The 20,605-nt window shown below is 42.1% G+C and overlaps 1 protein-coding gene across 6 annotated transcripts in view; it reads right to left on the bottom strand.

Annotated features, from left to right (window-relative positions):
• magi2b (membrane associated guanylate kinase, WW and PDZ domain containing 2b) overlaps nt 1-20,605 on the bottom strand; it is a 111,947-nt gene that overhangs the window by 6,683 nt on the left and 84,659 nt on the right. For 2 of the 6 annotated variants that reach the window (XM_086027246.1, XM_086027249.1), the window contains exons 12-21: nt 12,441-12,472; nt 10,448-10,640; nt 9,240-9,355; nt 7,573-7,765; nt 7,257-7,478; nt 5,813-5,998; nt 5,345-5,657; nt 3,682-3,901; nt 3,023-3,181; nt 1,985-2,123 (exon numbers count right to left, since the gene is read on the bottom strand). In XM_086027246.1, coding sequence (XP_085883372.1) covers nt 1,985-2,123; nt 3,023-3,181; nt 3,682-3,901; nt 5,345-5,657; nt 5,813-5,998; nt 7,257-7,478; nt 7,573-7,765; nt 9,240-9,355; nt 10,448-10,640; nt 12,441-12,472 — 1,773 coding nt within the window. Of the gene's footprint in view, nt 1-521; nt 611-1,984; nt 2,124-3,022; nt 3,182-3,681; nt 3,902-5,344; nt 5,658-5,812; nt 5,999-7,256; nt 7,479-7,572; nt 7,766-9,239; nt 9,356-10,447; nt 10,641-12,440; nt 12,473-20,605 lie in introns of all 6 variants that reach the window. The other 4 variants (XM_086027250.1, XM_086027252.1, XM_086027248.1 and 1 more) reach the window with 4 other exon arrangements.

The following is a 20,605-nucleotide window of genomic DNA, read 5'->3' as shown; positions in this document are numbered from 1 at the left end:
GGAAGACATGCAGCAGCATTAAATCATTTACTGCCATGGACGTTTATATTCGTGAGCTGCAAACCTGGGGTTTTTCATATTGTACGTTAGCATCGTGCTAGTAGACATCCATTAGACCAAATTATATAGTTTGGTTGAACCTTTTGGTGTTTGTATAAGCGGTTAATGCGCTTTTGTTTTCAGTGTCAGTTTTACTGTATACTTCAGCAGGGAGTTGGGAATAAACAGCTTTGCCCCTTAATTGGAGAACTGTGAGAGGGTGAGAACCAGCGCTAAGGAATACTTTCAAGTCTTTTAATAGGGTCAAATGTGTTCAAAGTGAGGGGGAGAGAGGTAAAAGCATTTTCACAAAATGTGATGTTCTCTCTACATCGCAGCGTTTCACCCATAAGCGCGCACACACGTCATTGTCCGTGCATCACTACATGATCATGCCAACACGCACACACACGGCATCATCACACGAATCAACATGGCGACATGAAGAGAAGAAAAGAGAAGACATGCAGTTTTGCACAAACCGTGTCTTTAGAGTGGCCCATTAGGAAGAAATAAGGGGAGCTTAGTGTGTCACCTTTCATGCACATGGACAGGTTGGAAGGTACCATTCCTGAGGGAAGGCAAGTAAAAGCCTATATGCCAATGGTTTGACTTGAAGCGTAAACATGTTGCAGAGAGACACAATTAATGACAGTAGAAGACCACAGAGCCACACAAGAAAAGGAACATAACGGTTAATAGGCTTGTTAATGTGCGCCGGACTAAAAAGCCCCATTTGGATAGACATTACTCACAAGTTAGTGATGGTCAGCTTTTAAGTGAATTTCATTTGACCTTTCACAAACTTTTGCATGTCCAACCGTTGAATGTTTCCGTAGTTTGCGTGCTCCTCTCTATCAAGGAGCTGAATGGCAGAATTCACAACAGGTGTTGCCGATCCACAAACAGTTCCCCTTCTATGCCTTTCTGTGACTCTTCCGGTCTCTTGTCTCTGTTGTAACCTGCTAAAAGTTTAGAATTTACATAGATGCTAACTTTTCTGTTAGCAGGTGTATGGTGTTTCACATGTAAGATACCAGACTTTTGTTAGATAAAATATGGTTTGGTTGAGCCATCAGCATCAACGTTTGTTAGCTTGTGTATGTATTTTTTCACATTATATGTTAGCATTAAGCTAGCGGACGTTCGACAAAATGATATGGTTTGGTTGAACATTTTGATTAAGTATACAATGTGATTTTGTTTTATGTGTGAGTTTGATATAGACACACACACACTGACATCTTTAATTATTGCAGCATCAAATTCAACTTTCGTTAGCTCGTATATGTATTTTTCACAGACGTTAGCATTAAGCTAGCGGACGTTAGACAAAATGATATGGTTTGGTTGAACATTTTGGTGATTCCGTATACAATGTTGATTTTGTTTTATGAGTGAGTTTGATTTAGACTCACACACGGACACACAAACATCTTTAATTACTTGCCGCATCAAAATCAACATTCCTTAGCTCGTATATGTATTTTTTACATATGTTAGCATTAAGCTTGCGGAAGGTAGACAAAATGATATGGTTTGGTTGAACATTTTGGTGATTAAAAGTAACATGGGGCTTCAAACCGGACTTTCTCAGAGGGAAATTTCCCGCTGAGCACTCAAAGTGTCATGAGCAAGTTGCAAAAGGCTGCGAGGGAGTGGAAGAGTGACAGAAAGGCATAGAAGTAGTGTATTAGTCGATTCACGGACCAAACACCTGAATTTCGCCGTTGAGATACTTGGTTAGAGAACAGCAAGTTGTGCAAAAGAACTGAAACATGTCAAAAGTTTAGATAAGGTCAAATTAAGTTCACGTGTAAAGGTCATAGTATAATTTAGATTCTTGCTGAAATTGCCAAAATGTCCACTATCCTAAACCTTTTGGGATTAGTGTAAATGTGAGTAAGAGTCATGACGGAAAGGGAAGATTTGAAAGGAGACCCACCGTATTCAGGCACCTGGCCCGTGCCTCTCTTTAGTAGCAGTCGGACCCTCCGGCCCCCCGCCTTGATGAGTTCGATGGCCCGGGCGTGAGTCATGTCCCGAGTACTGTCCCCGTTAATCTCTATGATTTGATCTCCCACCTGAAGACCAAACAGACACGCACGGGGATAACCTTGGTCACATCGTACACATGCGTGGAAAGGTGTCACTTTATTGACGGCAACTTTATTGAAACATTAAATGATATACAAACATGTGGACATACCACAATACAATTTTTTTCCAACATTTTTTTGTAAAGTATAATCATCAACTACAATACAGAATTGCAATACCCGAAATACAATCCAGACACTTTATTAGGAACACAGACTCTTAAAAATTAACCTAGTAGCGAATCATAGAGCACAGGGATGGGCAATTTAAACGCCGGACAGTTTCAACAGTGCTACTCGGGGGGGCCACATAGCTCCATGTACTTCCGAACCAGATGCATGACAAAAATGCCATTTTAAATACGGACAAAACATGCGCATATGCGCAAAATGCGTGCTGTGAATATATTTCATTTTTCATTAAACATTTCTCAATGCTTAAATAAAATATCCACCCAGCAACAAAGGGTTTGAAACAAATAACCACGTAAATATAATGCATTTCAATTTCATTTACAGGCATACGCAGCTTTTCGGGGGTGGACTGTATTTGTTGCAATGAATCCGACCGTGAATAGTGAAAATCTGCGAATAATTAAACAAAACTTCAAAAAACAGAAAATGTGAAAAAGCAGAGGATTGGGTGAAAAGAACTGAGGGATTGAGTGAAAAAAAAAAACGTGACGAAGCGAGGGCGTCGGCCAATAACAGAGCGATAGCTTCTCAAAAAACAATCCACAAATTTGTGAGTGCTGAATTGCGAATATGAATGGGGTCCACAATTAAATATTTCTGTATTGTACATGTGTAATATTTGTCATGTTACGTCATTGAGAAACATTACGACATATTTTAGGTACACCTCTTTGCATCTGCACGCTCACCCTCATCCTCCCGTTCCGTATGGCGGGACCGTCCTCTGCCAGGCGCAACACAAACAGGTCCATTTTGTACTCTCTGCCCCCACGGATACTGAAACCGAAACCTTTGGAGCTTTTCTCGAGCTCCACTGTGAAGTAATCAAAATCCTGCAGAGGGGGAATCTAAAAAAAAAAAAAAGAAAAAAGAAAAAAAAAGGTCATTTTATACACTCAGCAGGTGGCAAATATTGTGCAGACACTGTGCAGTGAAAGCAGCACACAAGTGGAGTGGATATCAAAAGTCGACACACCTGTTTTTGTTTTTACATAAAATGACAAGAGACTATTTTAAAACCTCAATCAATCCATCAACCTCAATCATCAACATAGAGGGAGGTATTAACAGTTCTAAAAAGCAGTCAGGGTTGGCACCAAACCTTCAGGCTTCCGCTAAAAAGCAAAAATGCCATAAAAAGCCTACTAGAACATCCAAAGTTGATTATTCGGACTTTCCCTCTCTAAAAGCTTTTTTTTTTTTTTTTTTTTTCTTCGATTGAGTTGTACAGGTTTGTGTCATGTGAGTGCCGGACAAAGTTTTAAAATCATTTATCTTGGTCTCTTTTTTTTTTTTACACCGTCATGGGTACGTCGATTTTTCCTATCCACGGCAGTGATTGTGATACCTGTGGCCGAAACTCTGCAGCGATCCCCAGCGGGAACTGAGCAGCTGCCGTGTGCTGTCTGAAGTCCAACAGGCCGGGCGGGTGCCGGTAATCCAGCGTCGGGGGCTGCCGGTAATCAGTCACCGGCGGGTGCCGGTAGTCTACGGGTGGTTGCCTGTAATCAGTGAACGGAGGATGGCGGAAGTCAGGTTTCACATCCTGTCTGGCTTTAACCTCTGACCTGTGAGGAGGGAAAAAGCAACACAATCTGAGAGAGTTTTGTTTGGAGGACGGTGTGTACGTACTATGTGAAATGTGGTTTGGGCATAATCAAAAGGAGAGCAGATTTCCTGTGAATTATGAACCATTACGCTCCCCTATAACTCATTACATCATAGATATGACTAGATACATACGACACACCCCCTTTGAGCTGCGGGCCTAAGGCAACTTGATGTTAAAAATGTTTTTGGGGAGTCCCCCCCCCCCAATTGTGTACATTGATAACACATTCTTTGGCATTGACAACAAAGTAAACCTCATGAAAAGAAGTTGACAAATGAGCAAGTAACGAATTATTTGCTTTGTGAATGCATTGCCCCTACCAACATGGCTGCCAAGTAAGAAGGGCAGTTGCTACGGAGGACTGGCGTATATCTGGGATTATTACGCACGATACTACTTAAACAAACGACAATAGACCAATGGGAGGCCAGTATTTTGGGGTCATGAACTCTAACATAGCAACTGTTGCTATGCTAAAGTTTATGGTGATTACTTATGGAAAATCCCGCAGATTCCTAGCCAAATGTTTGCCCATAATGATGCGGCATTCTTAAAATGAGTAGGAAATTAGCATAACGGAATCATGTTATGCTATGTTTCGTTCTGTTATATTATATTTAATTGTATTTAACCAAATATTTTAAATGTTTTTGCAAAAAAAGGAGGAGGAACTATATTCAGTGCTCCTTGTTGGCATGTCGGCTGAGTCCCCATTGTGGCTTGTGTGTGCGTGTGTGTGCATGCGTGCGTGTGTGTGTGTGTGTGTAAAACACGGGTCACTAAAAAAAGCTTTTGAAACTTTCATCAAGCTCTCGCTTGTAAAATGGGGGTAGAAAGCCACAGCTGGGTCGAAGTGCTACTCCCGAGTGCGTACGCACATAGTGCACACACGCTCACGGATAGCTTGGATTCGTGCATTATACAAACGATACCTCGAGGTGAATTATTCAGTGTCACCGACTGGATGAGCCCAGTGGCGGAACTCGGCGATGTTGAAAGAGAGAGTCGGGAACTTATTGCAAGACCCGAACGGCACACTCGAGACTAGACGTCGACAGTAACGATTTGATTTGTCACACTTGAAAGCCGCTTGATCAGTTATTCAATAGCCAGCTTCAAGCTCATGCACTAGTACGCTCTTTGTCCTCGCTCGTAAGACTGTCCATTCATCCTACCTTCATCTATCCGACCATTTAACAGTTCATCCATCCATCCAACCACCCGACGAGCCATCTATCCTACATGAATCCCCACCATCATTCTACCCATTCTATCATCCGTCCAAATATCTTTCGTTACTACATCCATCCCACCAATCATCCGTCCTAACGTCCGTCCACCCAACGATCCATTACAGTGCACCATCCTGCATCCATCCAACTTTCGGACACTGTCATACCTTCCATCGTGCAGGTAGAGCTGTGGCGGGGGTCCGGAAGGATGGCTGACGGGGCTCTGCTGCGTTCCGGCCGGCGCCGGGTGCGATGCTGCTGGAGCCGGGGGACAAATGAGGATTTGGCCGGACTGAGCCGGTGTCTGGGCAGGCTGGATGGCCGCTTGGCTCGTCTGAAGGGCCATTTGACCCGGCTGAGGGGCCGCCTGACCAGGCAGCTGGGCGCCGCCTTGACTCGTCAGGGCTGCGGGGTTGGGCTGGTTGCCATGTTTCTGGGTCATGGGGCTCTGCTTCTCTGAGCCAGGACCAGACTGGGAGCCTGTGAGGGGAGGCATAAAATCACGTGAGGTGAAGAAGGCCTGCGCTGCGAATCGTTAACTCATTCACTCCTTGTTATCTAGTGGACTATGTTGTCCACTCATCAATCAAATGAAAATCCCTTTTGGAAGACTTGCACGCAAGCTGAGCACTTGCCTTCCTCCGGTATGATGTGCAGCGTGACCGTGAGGCCGGCGTCTTTGATGAGCTTGACGATGTCGGCATGCGGCATGCTGATGATGGACTGGCCGTTCACCGCCAAGATGCGGTCGCCCACTTTTAGTTTGCCGCATCGGTCGGCGGGGCTCCCCTCGATTATACGTCCAATTTTATGGGGCACGGCTGGAAGAACACGAAGCGAGCACAATTAGAAGCGAGTACGGATGTTATAAAAACAAACAACGAAAAAAAAAAAAAAAAACACCCTGCTGTCTGTTGGTGTAGTAAACACTTCACATATTCACAGAGTGTAGCACAATATGGATAGATATATATATATAACGATTTGATGGTTGGGTATGTAGATATTATAAGGTGGCTCATAGTGATCACCACCTTACTTTCCTTGAAGACAAAAAATTCAATAAAAATATTGATCATAAAATAAAAATATTTTGAAATGTATGTATTAGAGATAGACCGATATGCTTTTTTTAGGGGCGATACCGATACCGATTATTAGTAGTCAAGGAGGCCGATAACAGATACTTGGAGCCGATATTCATTTTCTGTGAAAAAGAAAATATTGGCCTCAAAATCTAAAGAAAAATTTACTCTTAACTAGCATGTTTATTGAACAATGTTTCAGGTTTGCATAATGGTGATTTAAAAAAAAAATCATGATTACAAGAAATTTTTGACAGTATACATCAAAATTCCAACAAAAAGTTCAGGGAGCACCCGGGGTTGGCAGCATGTCTTAAAAAGGATAAAGAAAAACTTAAAGCGGAAGTCAACCCAAACATATTTTTTTTCAAGAATATGTTCAATGCAAGCCCACTAGTTGAAACTGGGTGTTCTGATAAATATTGCGTAAGTGTTAATCCACTCACTTTTAGCCATCTCTGGGGGCGGACATTTTGTCTTCTGTCGACTAAGAATTACATCACAACTACTCACAACAACCAATCATGGCCCAGATTCAGAAAACAGGTCAGCCGTGATTGGTCGTTGTGAGCAGTTGTGATGTCATTTTCAGTCGACAGAAGACAAAATGGCCGCCCCCAGAGATGGCTAAAAACGAGTGGATTTTGCTACTTAATATATATTGCACAAGTGCAAAATGAATCAGAATGCCGTGTTTCAACTAGTGGGCCCGCTGGGAACATATTATTGAAAAAAATATGTTTGGGTTGACTTCCGCTTTAAACAATACCTCCATGTAGTTTTCTAAAGTAAATGAAAATTTCAAAATGACAGAAATGTTAAACTTTCACATATCTTTGTTTTGATTTCCACAGTTTTAAATTGATTTATTATCGGGCAGCAGAGTTTAAAAAAAGGCTGATGTTGATATTCGTCAAAAAGCCAAATATCGGTGCCGATACAGTAGATTGGATTGGTCGGACAGATCGAAAGCTAGGTGATTAAATCAACTTACTGATGACGGCGGCATTCTCCGGCCTGTTGAGGGAGCTGATGATGACGAAACCGAAGCCTTCGTTTTCCTTGCGGTGGATGAGCACGTCGCTGGTGTGCAGTGCCGAGCCCTCCGCGGCCACGGCCGCCGCGGCGGAGCCCGGCGGCGCGCCGTCGTTGCGGGGGGAGCTGTGTTGAGTGGACACGAGGCTGGGGCTGCGGCCGTTTACGGGGCACCCTTCGCCTGGAGGGAACAAATTGAACGTGTGCAGCTTGATTTAGCGCAACTTTTTTGGGCCCTCTTATAATCGTAACGCCAAGTCTGTCCGACTCCTCACCGGGCATGTGCAGCCTCCTCCTCACGGTCAAGCTGACTTGGCCGTTGCGAGCGGCGGCGTGCATCAAGTCGATGACGTACTTGTGCGGCTTCCCGGCGACCACGTTTTTATCCACCGAGATGAGCTCGTCTCCCGGCCGGAGTCGGCCGTCGCGCTCGGCGGGGGTGTTCTCGATGATGGCGCCGATCACAATCTGTTGGGAGACAAAGGCGATATTAGTAACTTAGTTGCACACGGCAGAATAGCAGGCTGAGCATGTGCTGTGGTTCACAATGCGCTAAGACCGCACGTTAGCAAGGCGTTATTCAGTATGGGAGGCAATTAGTGAATGTGAATCCGTACTTTACCCAAGTATAGATTTTTCGGACGACTTTTTAATCCCAATGGGTTCTCTACTCCAAAAGGTTTGGGATACTGGGCTTCTGTGCCTTTCTGTGGCTCTTCCAGTCACTCTGTTGCAAACGCCCTTTACAAGCTTCGTGAGCTCTTTTCTCTCAAAACATTTCTTTCCTCAGCAGTTTGCAACTGAGATAACTGGAGGAGTGACAGAAAGGCAGGGAAGAAAATGCCCATGGAAACTTTCATGGGTTAAACACCTGTTGTGAATTTTGCTGTTCCGTTGCTATTACTTATAGTAGCACTCTCTTTTTTTTTTTTTTGCATGTGTGTGGATTGATGAATGGAGTGTAACCATACTCACTGGCCATCTTATTAGGTACACCACAATCAAAAATTCTGCCTTTGGGTAGATAGCAAAGCTCCATTTTGATTGATACTGGCAGAGAGGGATATTTCTAGGGCACTTGCACTTTGATCTATGCTTTTTACAAACATTTCCCTGAAATATTAAAGTCCCTATAAAGTGAAAACTAATTCGTCTAGTCAATTCAGCACACCACAGGGGAAGAGTGATGTGAGCCAACCCTGCCAAATTTGAATGACTAAGAAAATCACAGAGTATATAAAATAAAGCTTCAAAATCAGGAAAAATTGTTGTGGGCGTGTCTGTTGAATGTGCTGAAACCACGCCCTACTCAACTGTCAAAAGTTAATGAAATAACACTACCAGTGCTGGAAAAAATGGGTGGGTTGTAGTCGGACTTTTCATCGCCGTGACAACGAGTCGCTCTAAAGTGGCCACGCGAACCCAAAATCCCCTTATATACCCTGGCTGTCACGTTGAAGTGTTTTTTTTTTTTTGTTTTTTTTTACCCTTGCTCTTTTGTCTTCCCCCTGTGACTTGTGTGCACTAATGGCTGACAACGAGGCGCTCTAAAGCGGTCACGCCGCCTCAAGACATTTCAAGAAATTGTCTTCAAACAATCCATAATTCACTTTACAGACATGTGGGGGAAAAATATGACCAAAAAAAAAAAAGATCTGCACCTTACATCCATTTATTTTTTTATCCTCATTAGCCACGGGATATTCTCCGGTCAGGGCCATTTATATGATCTACAATTAAATAGAATTGGGGTGGCGGGCGACTTGGGCAAAAGGCTAAGTGCACCCTGGACCGGACGCCAGCTGGCATCCTTGTTTGTGTAAAGGTGGAATTGAAAGCGCTTAAGTGGCCAGTGAGTGCACATGAAGCGTGACGTTAGGTAGGTCGTTAAGACGGAGTGTGAAGGTAAGTAAGCGTGAGGTCCAGCCCGTCCCATACGAGCCTTGTCACGGGCGTCCGGACTCACAGCCTGCACGGCCTCGTCTCCCCCCAGGATGCGGAAGCCGAAGCCGGTCTTCTCCCTCAGCAGGTGCACTTCCACCTCTTCGTATTCTGGACCTGACGCACACATGTCAGCGTTACTGCTTGGAGCTCTTTCTTTTGCCATCGTTAAGTCATTTAGAAATTGGAAGACATTTTCTCATCACATTTGAAAGAATCCGCAAAATACATTACAATGTTATGGTTATCCTGGCAAAAAAATGTAACTGTAGCTGTCATAAAGGTCATTCCTAAATAGTATTTAAAACACACGATAGCTCTTGAGCATGTCCTGAAATGGCTTTTTTTTTTCTTGCTCTACCCTCTTTATGACCAACTTATTTATCAAAAATAACAGATAAAACACGTTTTAAATCTGTTATTTTTCAGTGTTGTTCCTGGTCATTGACCAAACAATTTTATTTCATCATATACCAAGGTTATTATAGTTAAAGAAAATTAAGGAAATAACTAAAGCTAAAATTGAAAAAAAAAAAAAAACATTTTCCTTAACGAAATAAAATAATAATGAACAAAATGAAAGTAAATAAAACTAATTATGATAGCGAAAATGTCCTTTGTTTTCGTCTGGCATGGCTCAGCATAAATGACATGAAGTTAATTGCTCTGACCTTAGGTACAGACATATTAATATAATAAAAAAAATCTTTTTTTTTTTTTATCTTATAGCCAAGTTTGCTCTCGAAAGATTAGCATAGCATCTAACACAGCTGCCATGTATCCACCAGCAATAACTCTAACATGAGCATTGATTTGCAACCCTGTAACAGTAGTTAAAGTAACAATAAAACTAAATTAGTATTCAAATAAAATGTAACATTCTTAATTTCACTATAAAGGATTTATACAGCAACATTTTTTACATTTTTATGTGTTTTTCAGGTGTCTGAGTGTCTGTAGCAGGCTTGCCAGACAGAAAATATACTGTATGATATGACGTATTAAATATCTCATAAAAAGTGTACTGTGGATTGTAAGACAAAACAAATGAAATTATATCATGGTTTATTACCCGTTATCATGAAAGCATAACAAAAAAATGTCAAAAAGTTACATTTAAACATTTTTATCAGCGGCTAAATTATCCTCCAAATCTGAAATAACTCAGCTATGTGTTTGATCGGCTGCCCGTGACGCAAACGAACTCACGTCGGCTCTCGTAGATAGCCCTGGACTTTTCGTAAAGGTCGTAGGGATCCGGCTTGTTCAGGTCGAAGCCTTCGGTGGAGTCCGGCACGGATGTGCGGTGTTGGGGCTGGTTGGGGAAGGGCGTGCCCGGAGGCAGGACGGGACCTGACAGGTTGGCCTGGGGGCTCCCGTGCGGGTCCCACTGGTCAGGTAACTGCAAAGGAAACATGAATCCATCCATTATCGGAAGCGCTTCTCCTCACGAGGGTCGCTCGTCCCAGCTGTCTACGGGCAGTAAGCGGGGTACACCCTGAACTGGTTGCCAGCCAATCACAGGCAAAGAAAACTATGTTGAATTCAATAGCTAAAAATATGGATAATTACATTATCTTATATACGGCTGTTCTTTAATCAGGCCCACTAAACACTTAAATTATCCGTAATATTAAATACATTGATTTAGCCGAATTCCTAAAACTTGGTTGATTATTATTATTATTATTTTTTTTTTTTTATCAATTCCTCTCATTACAAATGAGTTTGAGTAATTGTGAATAATTGTAAATAAATTGTAAATAGGATAAAAAGTGATCACTTTTTATAGAATCGGTCAAAGCTCCACAGGTGTACCTAATAAGTACCCGGGGAGTCTATTATATTTTGTTATATAATTTTTGGCGTTAAATAGAGTGGCACTAAAAAAACACACATACATTTTTAACACGCATGTTAAGGGCACAGACTTCCCTCGAGGCATTAAGGATGAACTTCATATTAATATTTTGCAATTTGCTGCATGTCATCTTTACGATTAAGCAATTTACGCCAATCAATGTTGCATTCCAACCCTGATCTTAATGATTCATTGATTCATAACACTTGTTTGGCACAGTGGTTGCTTAATAGCTGAAAAGAGCTATTTGTCATACAGCCAGCCATCTTAAACTTTGTGGCCATTTTATTAGCTACATCTGCACAATCCAATAACATCCAATACAATAATCATTCTTTACAGTATACTTGAACAATATTCATAAAATTGCTGTATAAAATCATACTGGTACTTGACACCATCTGAGAGTCATTTTCTTTTCGAAAGGGAACCCAAATGTCAGCTAATCAACAGCTTTTTAAAAAAATTTTTAGTATGGTTTCTAATGTGGGCGGAGCAAAGCGTCAAAGTCTCTTATTCATTTGCGCTCCCTGGAAAGTGAGAAAAAAAAAAAGTGCCCAATAACAGTTACATCAAGCCATATGAAATTAGTTGGACATGAACAGGACACACGAAAACGTCTCAAGGGCCCATGCCAGAAGTCGAACCGGGAATCGACCATTTTGGTTAGAAGCAGCCATTTTGAGTGAATTCCACTGCTTGCACGTTGACAAAACAGGTGATTGTCATCCAAGTTTGCAGCCACTTACAGTATTAAAGTTGCGGGTGAGCTTATGAAGTTTTCCACACGCAGTAACAAAACACACCGATACAATCCCGAAGTCGACACGAGGACAAACAAGGACTTTACGGATGATAAATGGTCTGTCTGCAACCGGCGAGTCAAATAAGTTCAAGTCAAGTTACAAGCCAGGAATGTGAAGAAAGTGCAAAGAAGCCAAGTCCAGACAGCTCGTCTGGATGATGGATGATTGCCACTCAAGGAATCATGTCACCCTTAAAGTGCGTGTTATATATGTAGCTTCAATCACTCAATTATGCCGCGGAGACAAACAGCCGCTTGGCCGGGCGCAGATACGATAATGAATCGAATCAATATCCACAGAGAAGAGATTCATCACGGCTGAATATTCCGCGTTAGCGCTCTGAATGAGTGGTGATTGCAGAGGCTGCTGCAGTATGAAATTTGAAAAGTGTCGTGCAAATTGAAGACGCCTCTTCCTTTCATACTAAAGCCAAACGTCAAACAACACTGAGACTGCACAGCTTTTTTGTACCTCGAAACTTATTTCATTACTGCGAGACGCCACACACAAACATCACATTAAACCTGCGTCGTACCTGTTTGGAGGACTTCCACGGAGAGATGTGTCCTAAGGAGGGAGGAAAGACAAACAATATTAGAACACAGAAAAGTGAAGACGGCTTAAGTTGCAAGTACGGCTTTCTTGACGGACGTGAAGTGAGATGAAGTCGGACTAATACTTGTTGTATATAGACAAAAGGCCCGTTTTCTTTCAAATATGGTTGACAAATGTGTCAAAATCTGTGCTAGTGAAATTTTTTCCTTTGCCGAGATCATCCCTCCACTTCACACGTGCGGCATATCAAGGTGCCCACAATAAAAGGCTGTTCTGTTGAATCCCTTCTGACTGCCAGGGGGCGGTGCTTAAAACACAAAGTGACGGGAAGCCCTCGCAGTTATTCCAAAAAAGTACATATTTATAAAATGTTGGCTTTTGTTTGGAGAATTTGACCCCCCAAAAATAGTGGTGCGGATAGGCTGAACAGTTTAAAGTTGGAATGGTTTGAATTGGTCAAAAAGTGTGGACATTAGAGGAAAAAAATAAATAAATAACATGTTGGTGTTTACTTTGAACTATTGAAAAGATGTTGTGGAAAGGGATTAGCTGAAAAGTTCCAACTTGAAATGGTTTGAACCGGTCATGAAGTAAATTGGAAATTAGATCATGAATGTTTAATGTCTCATTGGAAATGAATGTGGATTTTGTGGGTGCAAATGCAGGAAAAGTGTGAATTTTTGGGATGAGAAAAATAGTTCTCCTTAAGGCATGAATCTTTGGAATATGTTGAAGTCGGAATGGTTTGAATCGGTGTTGAAATGTAGAAGCAGTTGAAGGAAGAAAAACGAACCCCCAAACCTAACCCATACCCGCAGATGAGTGCGGAATTTTGTTAGTGTAAAATGTGCTGAAGAATGTGGCATTTTTTTGCTATGTGGGAATTGTGGGAATGTTGAAAACCGTTCCCATGGTGAAGCGAATGAGCTGAACATGAACAATTTCCAATGGGAACGAGTTGTTTTGCTATTGGGAACGAATGGAGATTTACGGGGTGATGCTAGCGATGAGGAAAATAATAACATGGAAGTGTGAATTCTTGGACTATTTTGAAAATTGGTTTGAATCGGTCCAGAAATGTAGAAGTCGTTGAAGGTAGAAAAACGGAGGAATAAAAAAAAAAAAAAAGGAGAAGCCAATTGCATAATGGATGTATGGAAAGATAGAAATAGAATAACATAAGTGTACACGATGCATATGAGAGTAAAATCCAATGAAAAATAAATATAAAATAAAAAAAAATAAAATCCTTTGAGGGGATGTCCTAATATGTAGAGCAAAGTTGGATTTTCCATTCCTCTCTTTTGACTTTGTTTATGAAAGGCTCCCTAATGTGCGCCACTGTTGCATTTGTTCTCAACATAATTACATCATTAGCTGCGGGCGAAGGCACAGAACCCCCACCCCCGTCCCCCCCAACTGCACACACACACACACACACACACACCCACACCCACACACAAATTGATATGTGTGAGTTCTACTGTATTTCAGCTCCCCTGCGCCAGCGCACAATTCAAAGGAGGCAAGCGGTCGTACCTGTAATGCTTAGAATAATACATACATTGTACACACCCGGGAGATGTGCTACATCTCTGTGGCATCAACATGTTTGTAACTCGATACGCGCAAACACACGTGGCAATTCCACAGCATCGAGGATGGATCTGCTCATGAAATGATAGAAAGGCCAACAAGAATTTAGCAGCAATTTGGACAAAAAGTCATGATAATGTGAACAAGCGGTATAGAAAATGGATTGGTGCATTTAAAAAAAAAATATATATATATATGATAAGTTTTTAACTTTGATACGTCTAGTTCTAACAGATGATTCTTAACCGCTACAAATTGTGCGTCCATGCCCATTTTTAAACAGTAGAAGAAAAACACCGAAGTTCAGAAATGCAAAACAAAAAATCCACTTGCACAATAATTTGTGTGAATTTCCCAAATTTGAACATTATGTCAACTGGATTACTGGAGTTTCATGGCTCAGACCCGCCCGCTTTCGTTCACTACGTCTTCATGAATTTGTGTAACTTTACCCTTATTTCGTCACTGTCCTGTGAAAAACACTTATGTCCAATTTTAATTTTCATACACACTAGATGGTAAAAAAAAAAAATGAAGGTTAGGGTCTAGTGTGCAAGGATGAAATCCCTCTCACGGCTCTGCCTTTGACTTAATGTATCTGAAATTATTACAGCTGTAATCACAATAACAGTTCTGAGTCTTCAAATATAAACAATGATTACAGGTTTAATTTCCCATCACTGGCAAAATCACAATACAAGAGTCAAGACAAAAAAAAAAAGTGATTTGGTCGTACAAAAGTCTCAGCTCAAATAAGTCCTGAAAGTGCATCAGTGACCGAAATACAGGATTTTTTTTTTTTTTTTTAAATGACTCTGCGCCTTTGGCTGAGCACAGCCTCACTTACGGTGAGCTGAATCGTCTGCCTAATACAGCCCAGACTAGCGAGGCCAGATTCATTCATAGCCTAGAGATCATTACGCGCATTGTCCCCGGGGACAACGTAGCACATTCTTGTTTATTTTCAGCTGTCGAAACGCGATTCCGAAAGCCTTGCAGACCGCCGTTGCCGACAGCTTTTGTGAAAGCAGCGTTGTCTTTTACACATCGTAGTCCTCGTCTAGCCATTGTGCCGCCAAGCTGAGCATAGCATAAAAGTTTTTAAAAATTATAATTACCTGCTACGCCATGAAACTTGCTGCTAGACGCTTTTTAAAGTGACAGTAACCGAACTAAAGTTGGTGTGTTCGATCTCTTGATATCGGTCCAGTTTTGCTGAAATCGGACGAATGAACATGACATTCGCAATATCGGCCCAATCGTTATCGTGCATCCCTACTGTTTACTTCCATTTGTTCCTGCTTATATTAGGAGTACGTTGTTTTTTTATATGTGTGCATTTTATTTGATGAAAATGACTTCTGGCCATGTGCACTGAATAGCCAATGCGGACCTCACAACAGGCGGGTGAATGCGTGTGTGTGCACACGTGTCAGCGAGTCGTCGTGTCACTCTGGCCACCGCGCTGAAAAACTTCGGACTTCCCGTAAATCAAAGCCCCGCTTGCATGTCTCATTGTGAAGACAGCTGACTGAGAGGAAGTGGCACGTGGAGGGTTCTATGGACGAAGAAGCACCTCCTGCGGGGAATACGGGATCAAGAGAAGGCCTCAAAGGAATTCTAATAGCTCATTCATAGGAAAATGTCCTTAATGTGACAAGGAAGGAAATTAGCCGGTTCTACACGGCAATTGTCCGCTCATATTAAAGCAGCGTCACCCTCACGCGTGGCATTTAGGCCTCATTTAAATGCTAATCAAATTCATCAGCATATGCGCCGGATATGTGGCGCTCTCACGGGCGTGCGGCTGAATTCTAAATGAGTGCCCGGTGGAGAGCTTTTAGCGCGTGAAAGCCAGCCCGCTGACTTCTGGACGGCGCTGGCTTCCCCGGCCGCTTTGGCCCGTGCGGTTTGGTTTCCGCCCGCCGCGATCATCGCCCTCGTTTGGCGCCCGGGAGCGTCTGTCTCTCGCTTGCGGTTGGATCGGCTTCAAGCCGGAATGTCAGGGGACGGAGCTCAGCGGAAATCTGGATGAGCGCCGGCCGTGAGGAGGCCAAAGCATTCCCGACAAATGCATGCAGTGCAGGTCTGACACCTTGTCTGTGTTCCACTAATGACCGGCGCTCTCACCTGAAATATTCTGCAATGGGAATGTCAAACTCATTTCGGTCGCGGGCTACGTTGTGCTTTTGGTTTCCCTCAGAGTGCCATTTTGATTGCGTCACATATTTTATGTAGCTGACCCTCAGCTAAATCAACTGGCAAGACATTTTCAAAGAGGTGATTCATTTTTATTTGCAGATTGGAACGCTTAGACATCATGTGCAGTCGTCAAACACTGAAAACAATCAACACGGTTCCAAAATCGACTGTTTTCTAAGGTTAGCGTTCGACGCTGAAAGCGGAAGTCAAGCCAAACATATTTTTTTCAAGAATAGGTTCCTAGCAGGCCCGCAAGCTGAAACACGGCATTGTGATTAATTTTGTTTTTGTTGGAATATAAATTAAGCGGCAAAATGCACTCGTTTTTAGCCATCTCTGGGGGCGGCCATTTTGTCTTCTGTCGACTGAAAATGACATCACAAGTGCTCACAACGACCAATCACGGCTGACCTGTTTAATGAATGTGAACCGTGATTGGTCGTTCTGAGCAGTTGTGATGTCATTTTCAGTTGACAGAAGACAAAATGGCCGCCCCCAGAGATGGCTAAAAAGGAGTGCATTTATGCTTAACTTATATCCCAAATACAATGACATAAGAATGAAGAATGTTTACCTTTGATCCATCATGATCAATGTCTGGAGATTCTAGACTTTTGTTTCCCTTCCTTTGTGTCCTGAAGCTTGTCGTCCAAGTCTCAGACTAGACCATCTAGGCCCTTTTAGCTTGATTCTGTGTGACACCATCTGAAAGTTTGCTACTTAAGGTTTGCCACATTATTTATGAGAGGGACATTACCATGGCATTTACACCCCCCACAACCTCCAAATTGAGCTGAATCACCTCATCAAATTATTAAATATACACAATGGCCCCTGTAAATGATTGTTAAAGGTTAAGTCTGTTATATTGAAATGTAATGAAAAAGTTGTGGCACACAATTATTTAAGTGTCTAGACCACTTCTGTCCTACCTCATCAAAATCTGCGCACGCATCACTGCAGAAAAAAAAAAAAAAAAAAAAAAAAAAAAAAAAAAAGAATGGGAGACACATCATTATAGTTTTTGAATAATTTCAAACAATATCAACATGCCTAACTGTGGTGTGTAAGGGGTGCACAAATTAGCGTGGAAAGGGGTTTACATTTTTTCTCAATTCCAAGAGGAGCCTGTGTCTGCATTAAACGCAGACTGCACGAGGACGTAATCGTGTTTGCGGTGCTCATTTCATATCTGGTAAATTATCGTGGCCATTTGGTTTAACTTAAACTTCTGTCTTGAAATGTTGAGTACGTGGTCAGGAATTTGTGGTATAGCAGCAAGGTGTTTGCTACTAGTGATTACTAGTAGCTGGTAGCTAACTCATTTAGCTATGGTGAGCTTCGGCGCACACTAGCTCCATGTAACTGAAGCTGTGAAATCGTTAGCATTATGATTTGTGATGTTTACCTTAGCCATTTTTTCCCTGGATCATCCCACAACACCTCAGGAAATTAACAGTTGCCCTACAGAACAAAATAAGATAGCAGACTAGGAGGCTACGTTACTCATAATGCCATGCAAGTAGAGTTTGCGGTGAGGACGTAGTATTTTCTGCTAAACAGTTAATCGGCTTGTGTGTACATATTAGCGTACCCCACTGTGCTTTCTGCACCAGCATTGCGTCCTGATTACATCATCGTTGTTTACAAACATGGAAACTGGTCCGTGTCTTGTATTTGATCAATGTTGAGAAGGGATTTGGTGAAGAAAAATTGTTATCTGTTGAAAGTGAAGAAAAATTGGAGTTTTCAATTTTCTGCTAAATCAATGTAAACCCGGCGAACACCAGGCGCCATCGCTGTATGTCGCCATCCGCGCCTCGGTCGCCATTTTGAATGGAACGCACAATCCCAAAAGCCAACCATAACTATGATGAGGGAAGCCATGAAAATGAATTTGACACCCGTGCTTTCAAAGACCTTGTCCTCCTTTTCATCCCGAATAGAGCAGAGAAACACAAGTATGGTCTAGTCACAACACTTCCTGGTGTCAGGCTGATAGTCCCTGTGGGCTTGTTCTCCTGCCTTGTTTGATAGCGGGAAAACATTGGTAAGGCTAGAGGAGGAAATGCCCTCCTCGGGGGGCATGTGCATGTTTGTGCTACAATGTCACTCAACAGAGCACGGACCTCGGTCAAAAAGCAAACAATCCTAATCTAGATCATAACTATACTGAACACCTGATCATAATTTATTTTTTAGCTAAAGTTGATTTTTTTTTTTTAATTAAAAGTGGAAGTCAACCTACAAAAAATCTTGACTATAATATATTCTACACAGCCCCACTAGTCTAAACACGGCATTCTGATTGATATTGTGTTTGTGGAATATGAGTTAAGTATTAAAATCCACCCGTTTTTAGCCATCTCGGGGAGCGGCCATTTTGTCACTTGCTGTCAACTGAAGATGACATCACAGTTGCTCAGGGCTCTGACTAATCATAGCTCACCTTTTTTCTGAAGCTAAGCCATGATTGGTTGTTACCTGAGACCTTAGCAACTGTGATGTCATTTTCAGTTGACAGCAAGTGACAAAATGGCCGCCCCCTGAGATGGACAAAAACACAATATCAATCAGAATGCCGTGTTTGGACTAGTGGAGGTGCATAGCATATATTATTAAGACAATTTTGGGGTTGACTTCCCCTTTGAAGTCCCTGTAAAGCGAACTATCTTTTAAATTTGACACACATGATTTAAAAAATAATCAATAATAATAATAATAACTTGCCACGTCTCTAAAACGAGGCTTGAAAATCCTGACACATCAAGCTGTTGTTCCTACTCTTGAATGCGTCTGCTGAATGCACTGAAACCACAACCTGCTCAACTGTCTACTGTCAATCAAATACAAATATGACCTGTAAAAATGAACTTAATCCAGCACCTAGTTCAGCACAGCAATTGTGAACTACTTTAAGACTTCTTCTCAAATAATATACTTTAAGGTGACGTTTAATTGAACTTCTACTTTCAGGTACTATATACGAGACTTTTCATGAGTGAAAGGATTTTTAAAAAAATGGCTGGCATTATCAACTTGAGTGATTAACATGTTTGCCTCACAGTTGTGAGGTTCTGGGTTCGATTCCTGGGCTGCGGCCTTGGTTTGGGCTGTGGGTTTATTTGAGCCGGCAGCAGTGGCAGTACTTCACCACCAGGTGGCAGTCGGCGAGTCGTGCATGTTCACCAGCATGCTCAACCATCTGACAATCTCGCTCACATTTGACTCTGTGGTACACACTCCAATGCTATCACTCGCCGCACAACATCAATACGATCACTTGAGTTACATTTGGCAACAGTTTGCTGACATCAGTCCAACTTGCTGCTCAATAATTATGCCACGCATGCTCCAGGCTGACTGCCTGTCAGCTACACACTGTGTTGGATTTTGTCATTTGTGCAATTCGGATTCTTTTTACACTTCACTTCATTAAATCTGCACAAGAGAGAGGGAGAGCGAGAGAGAGCGAGAGCAAGAGAGCGAGAGCGCCTTCACCGCTAATTAAATATAAACACAAACGTCCTTATTGTTCTTGTATTCGAATGGAATGCAAATTAACTGGCACTTTGTCACAGGCAAAAACAACAGCTTTAAAACGTTAAGAATGAGCTGGAGAACGTGAACGGAGGTGTGGCAAAAGACCACACAATTGAATTGTGTGAGATGTGGCATGACTGTATGAGAGGCCGTCAGGGACATAATTCAGGATTACCTCTCACACACGCACACAGTACTAAAACACTCTCACTCGACTGAACCCCCACAAATATCTCAAACACTCACACACATGCTAATAAAATGCTCTCACACACTATTGTATTGAAACACTCTCATATATACTACTGGTACATTCTCATTTAGACGCCCGAAACATTTTCATGCTCCCAACTAAACCAACCTTGCACTCACTACTAACACATTCTCAGTCACACAATGGAAATGCTCGCACACACACAAACACTCAACTTTACTACTTTCACATACACGACTGAAACACCCTAATGAAACACTCTAACAAACTAAACTGAAAGGTTCTCACGCACTACTTGTCAAACAATCTCACAAGCACTACCGAAAGGCTGTATCACGCACTACTGACTCACACTCAAACAATGTACTGAAATGCTCTCATATAACATATGGAAAAATTCTTACATAGAACACTCTCACGGGCATGCACACACAAACACACACACACACGAAATGCTATCACCACGTTCTCACACACTATAATGAATCATTCTCACACACCCTACTAAAACACTCTCAGTAAATACTCTCAAACACACTACTGAAACCTCTCACACAACTACTGAAACGCTCTCACACTCACAACTGAAA

Source organism: Filicampus tigris, chromosome 4 (genome assembly GCF_054856515.1).
Source record: "Filicampus tigris isolate MCC_2025a chromosome 4, RoL_Ftig_1.0, whole genome shotgun sequence".
NCBI classification, from domain to species: Eukaryota; Metazoa; Chordata; class Actinopteri; order Syngnathiformes; family Syngnathidae; genus Filicampus; species Filicampus tigris.
The sequence above is the reverse complement of the archived record's forward strand: the minus strand, read 5'-3'. Positions and strand labels throughout refer to the sequence as shown.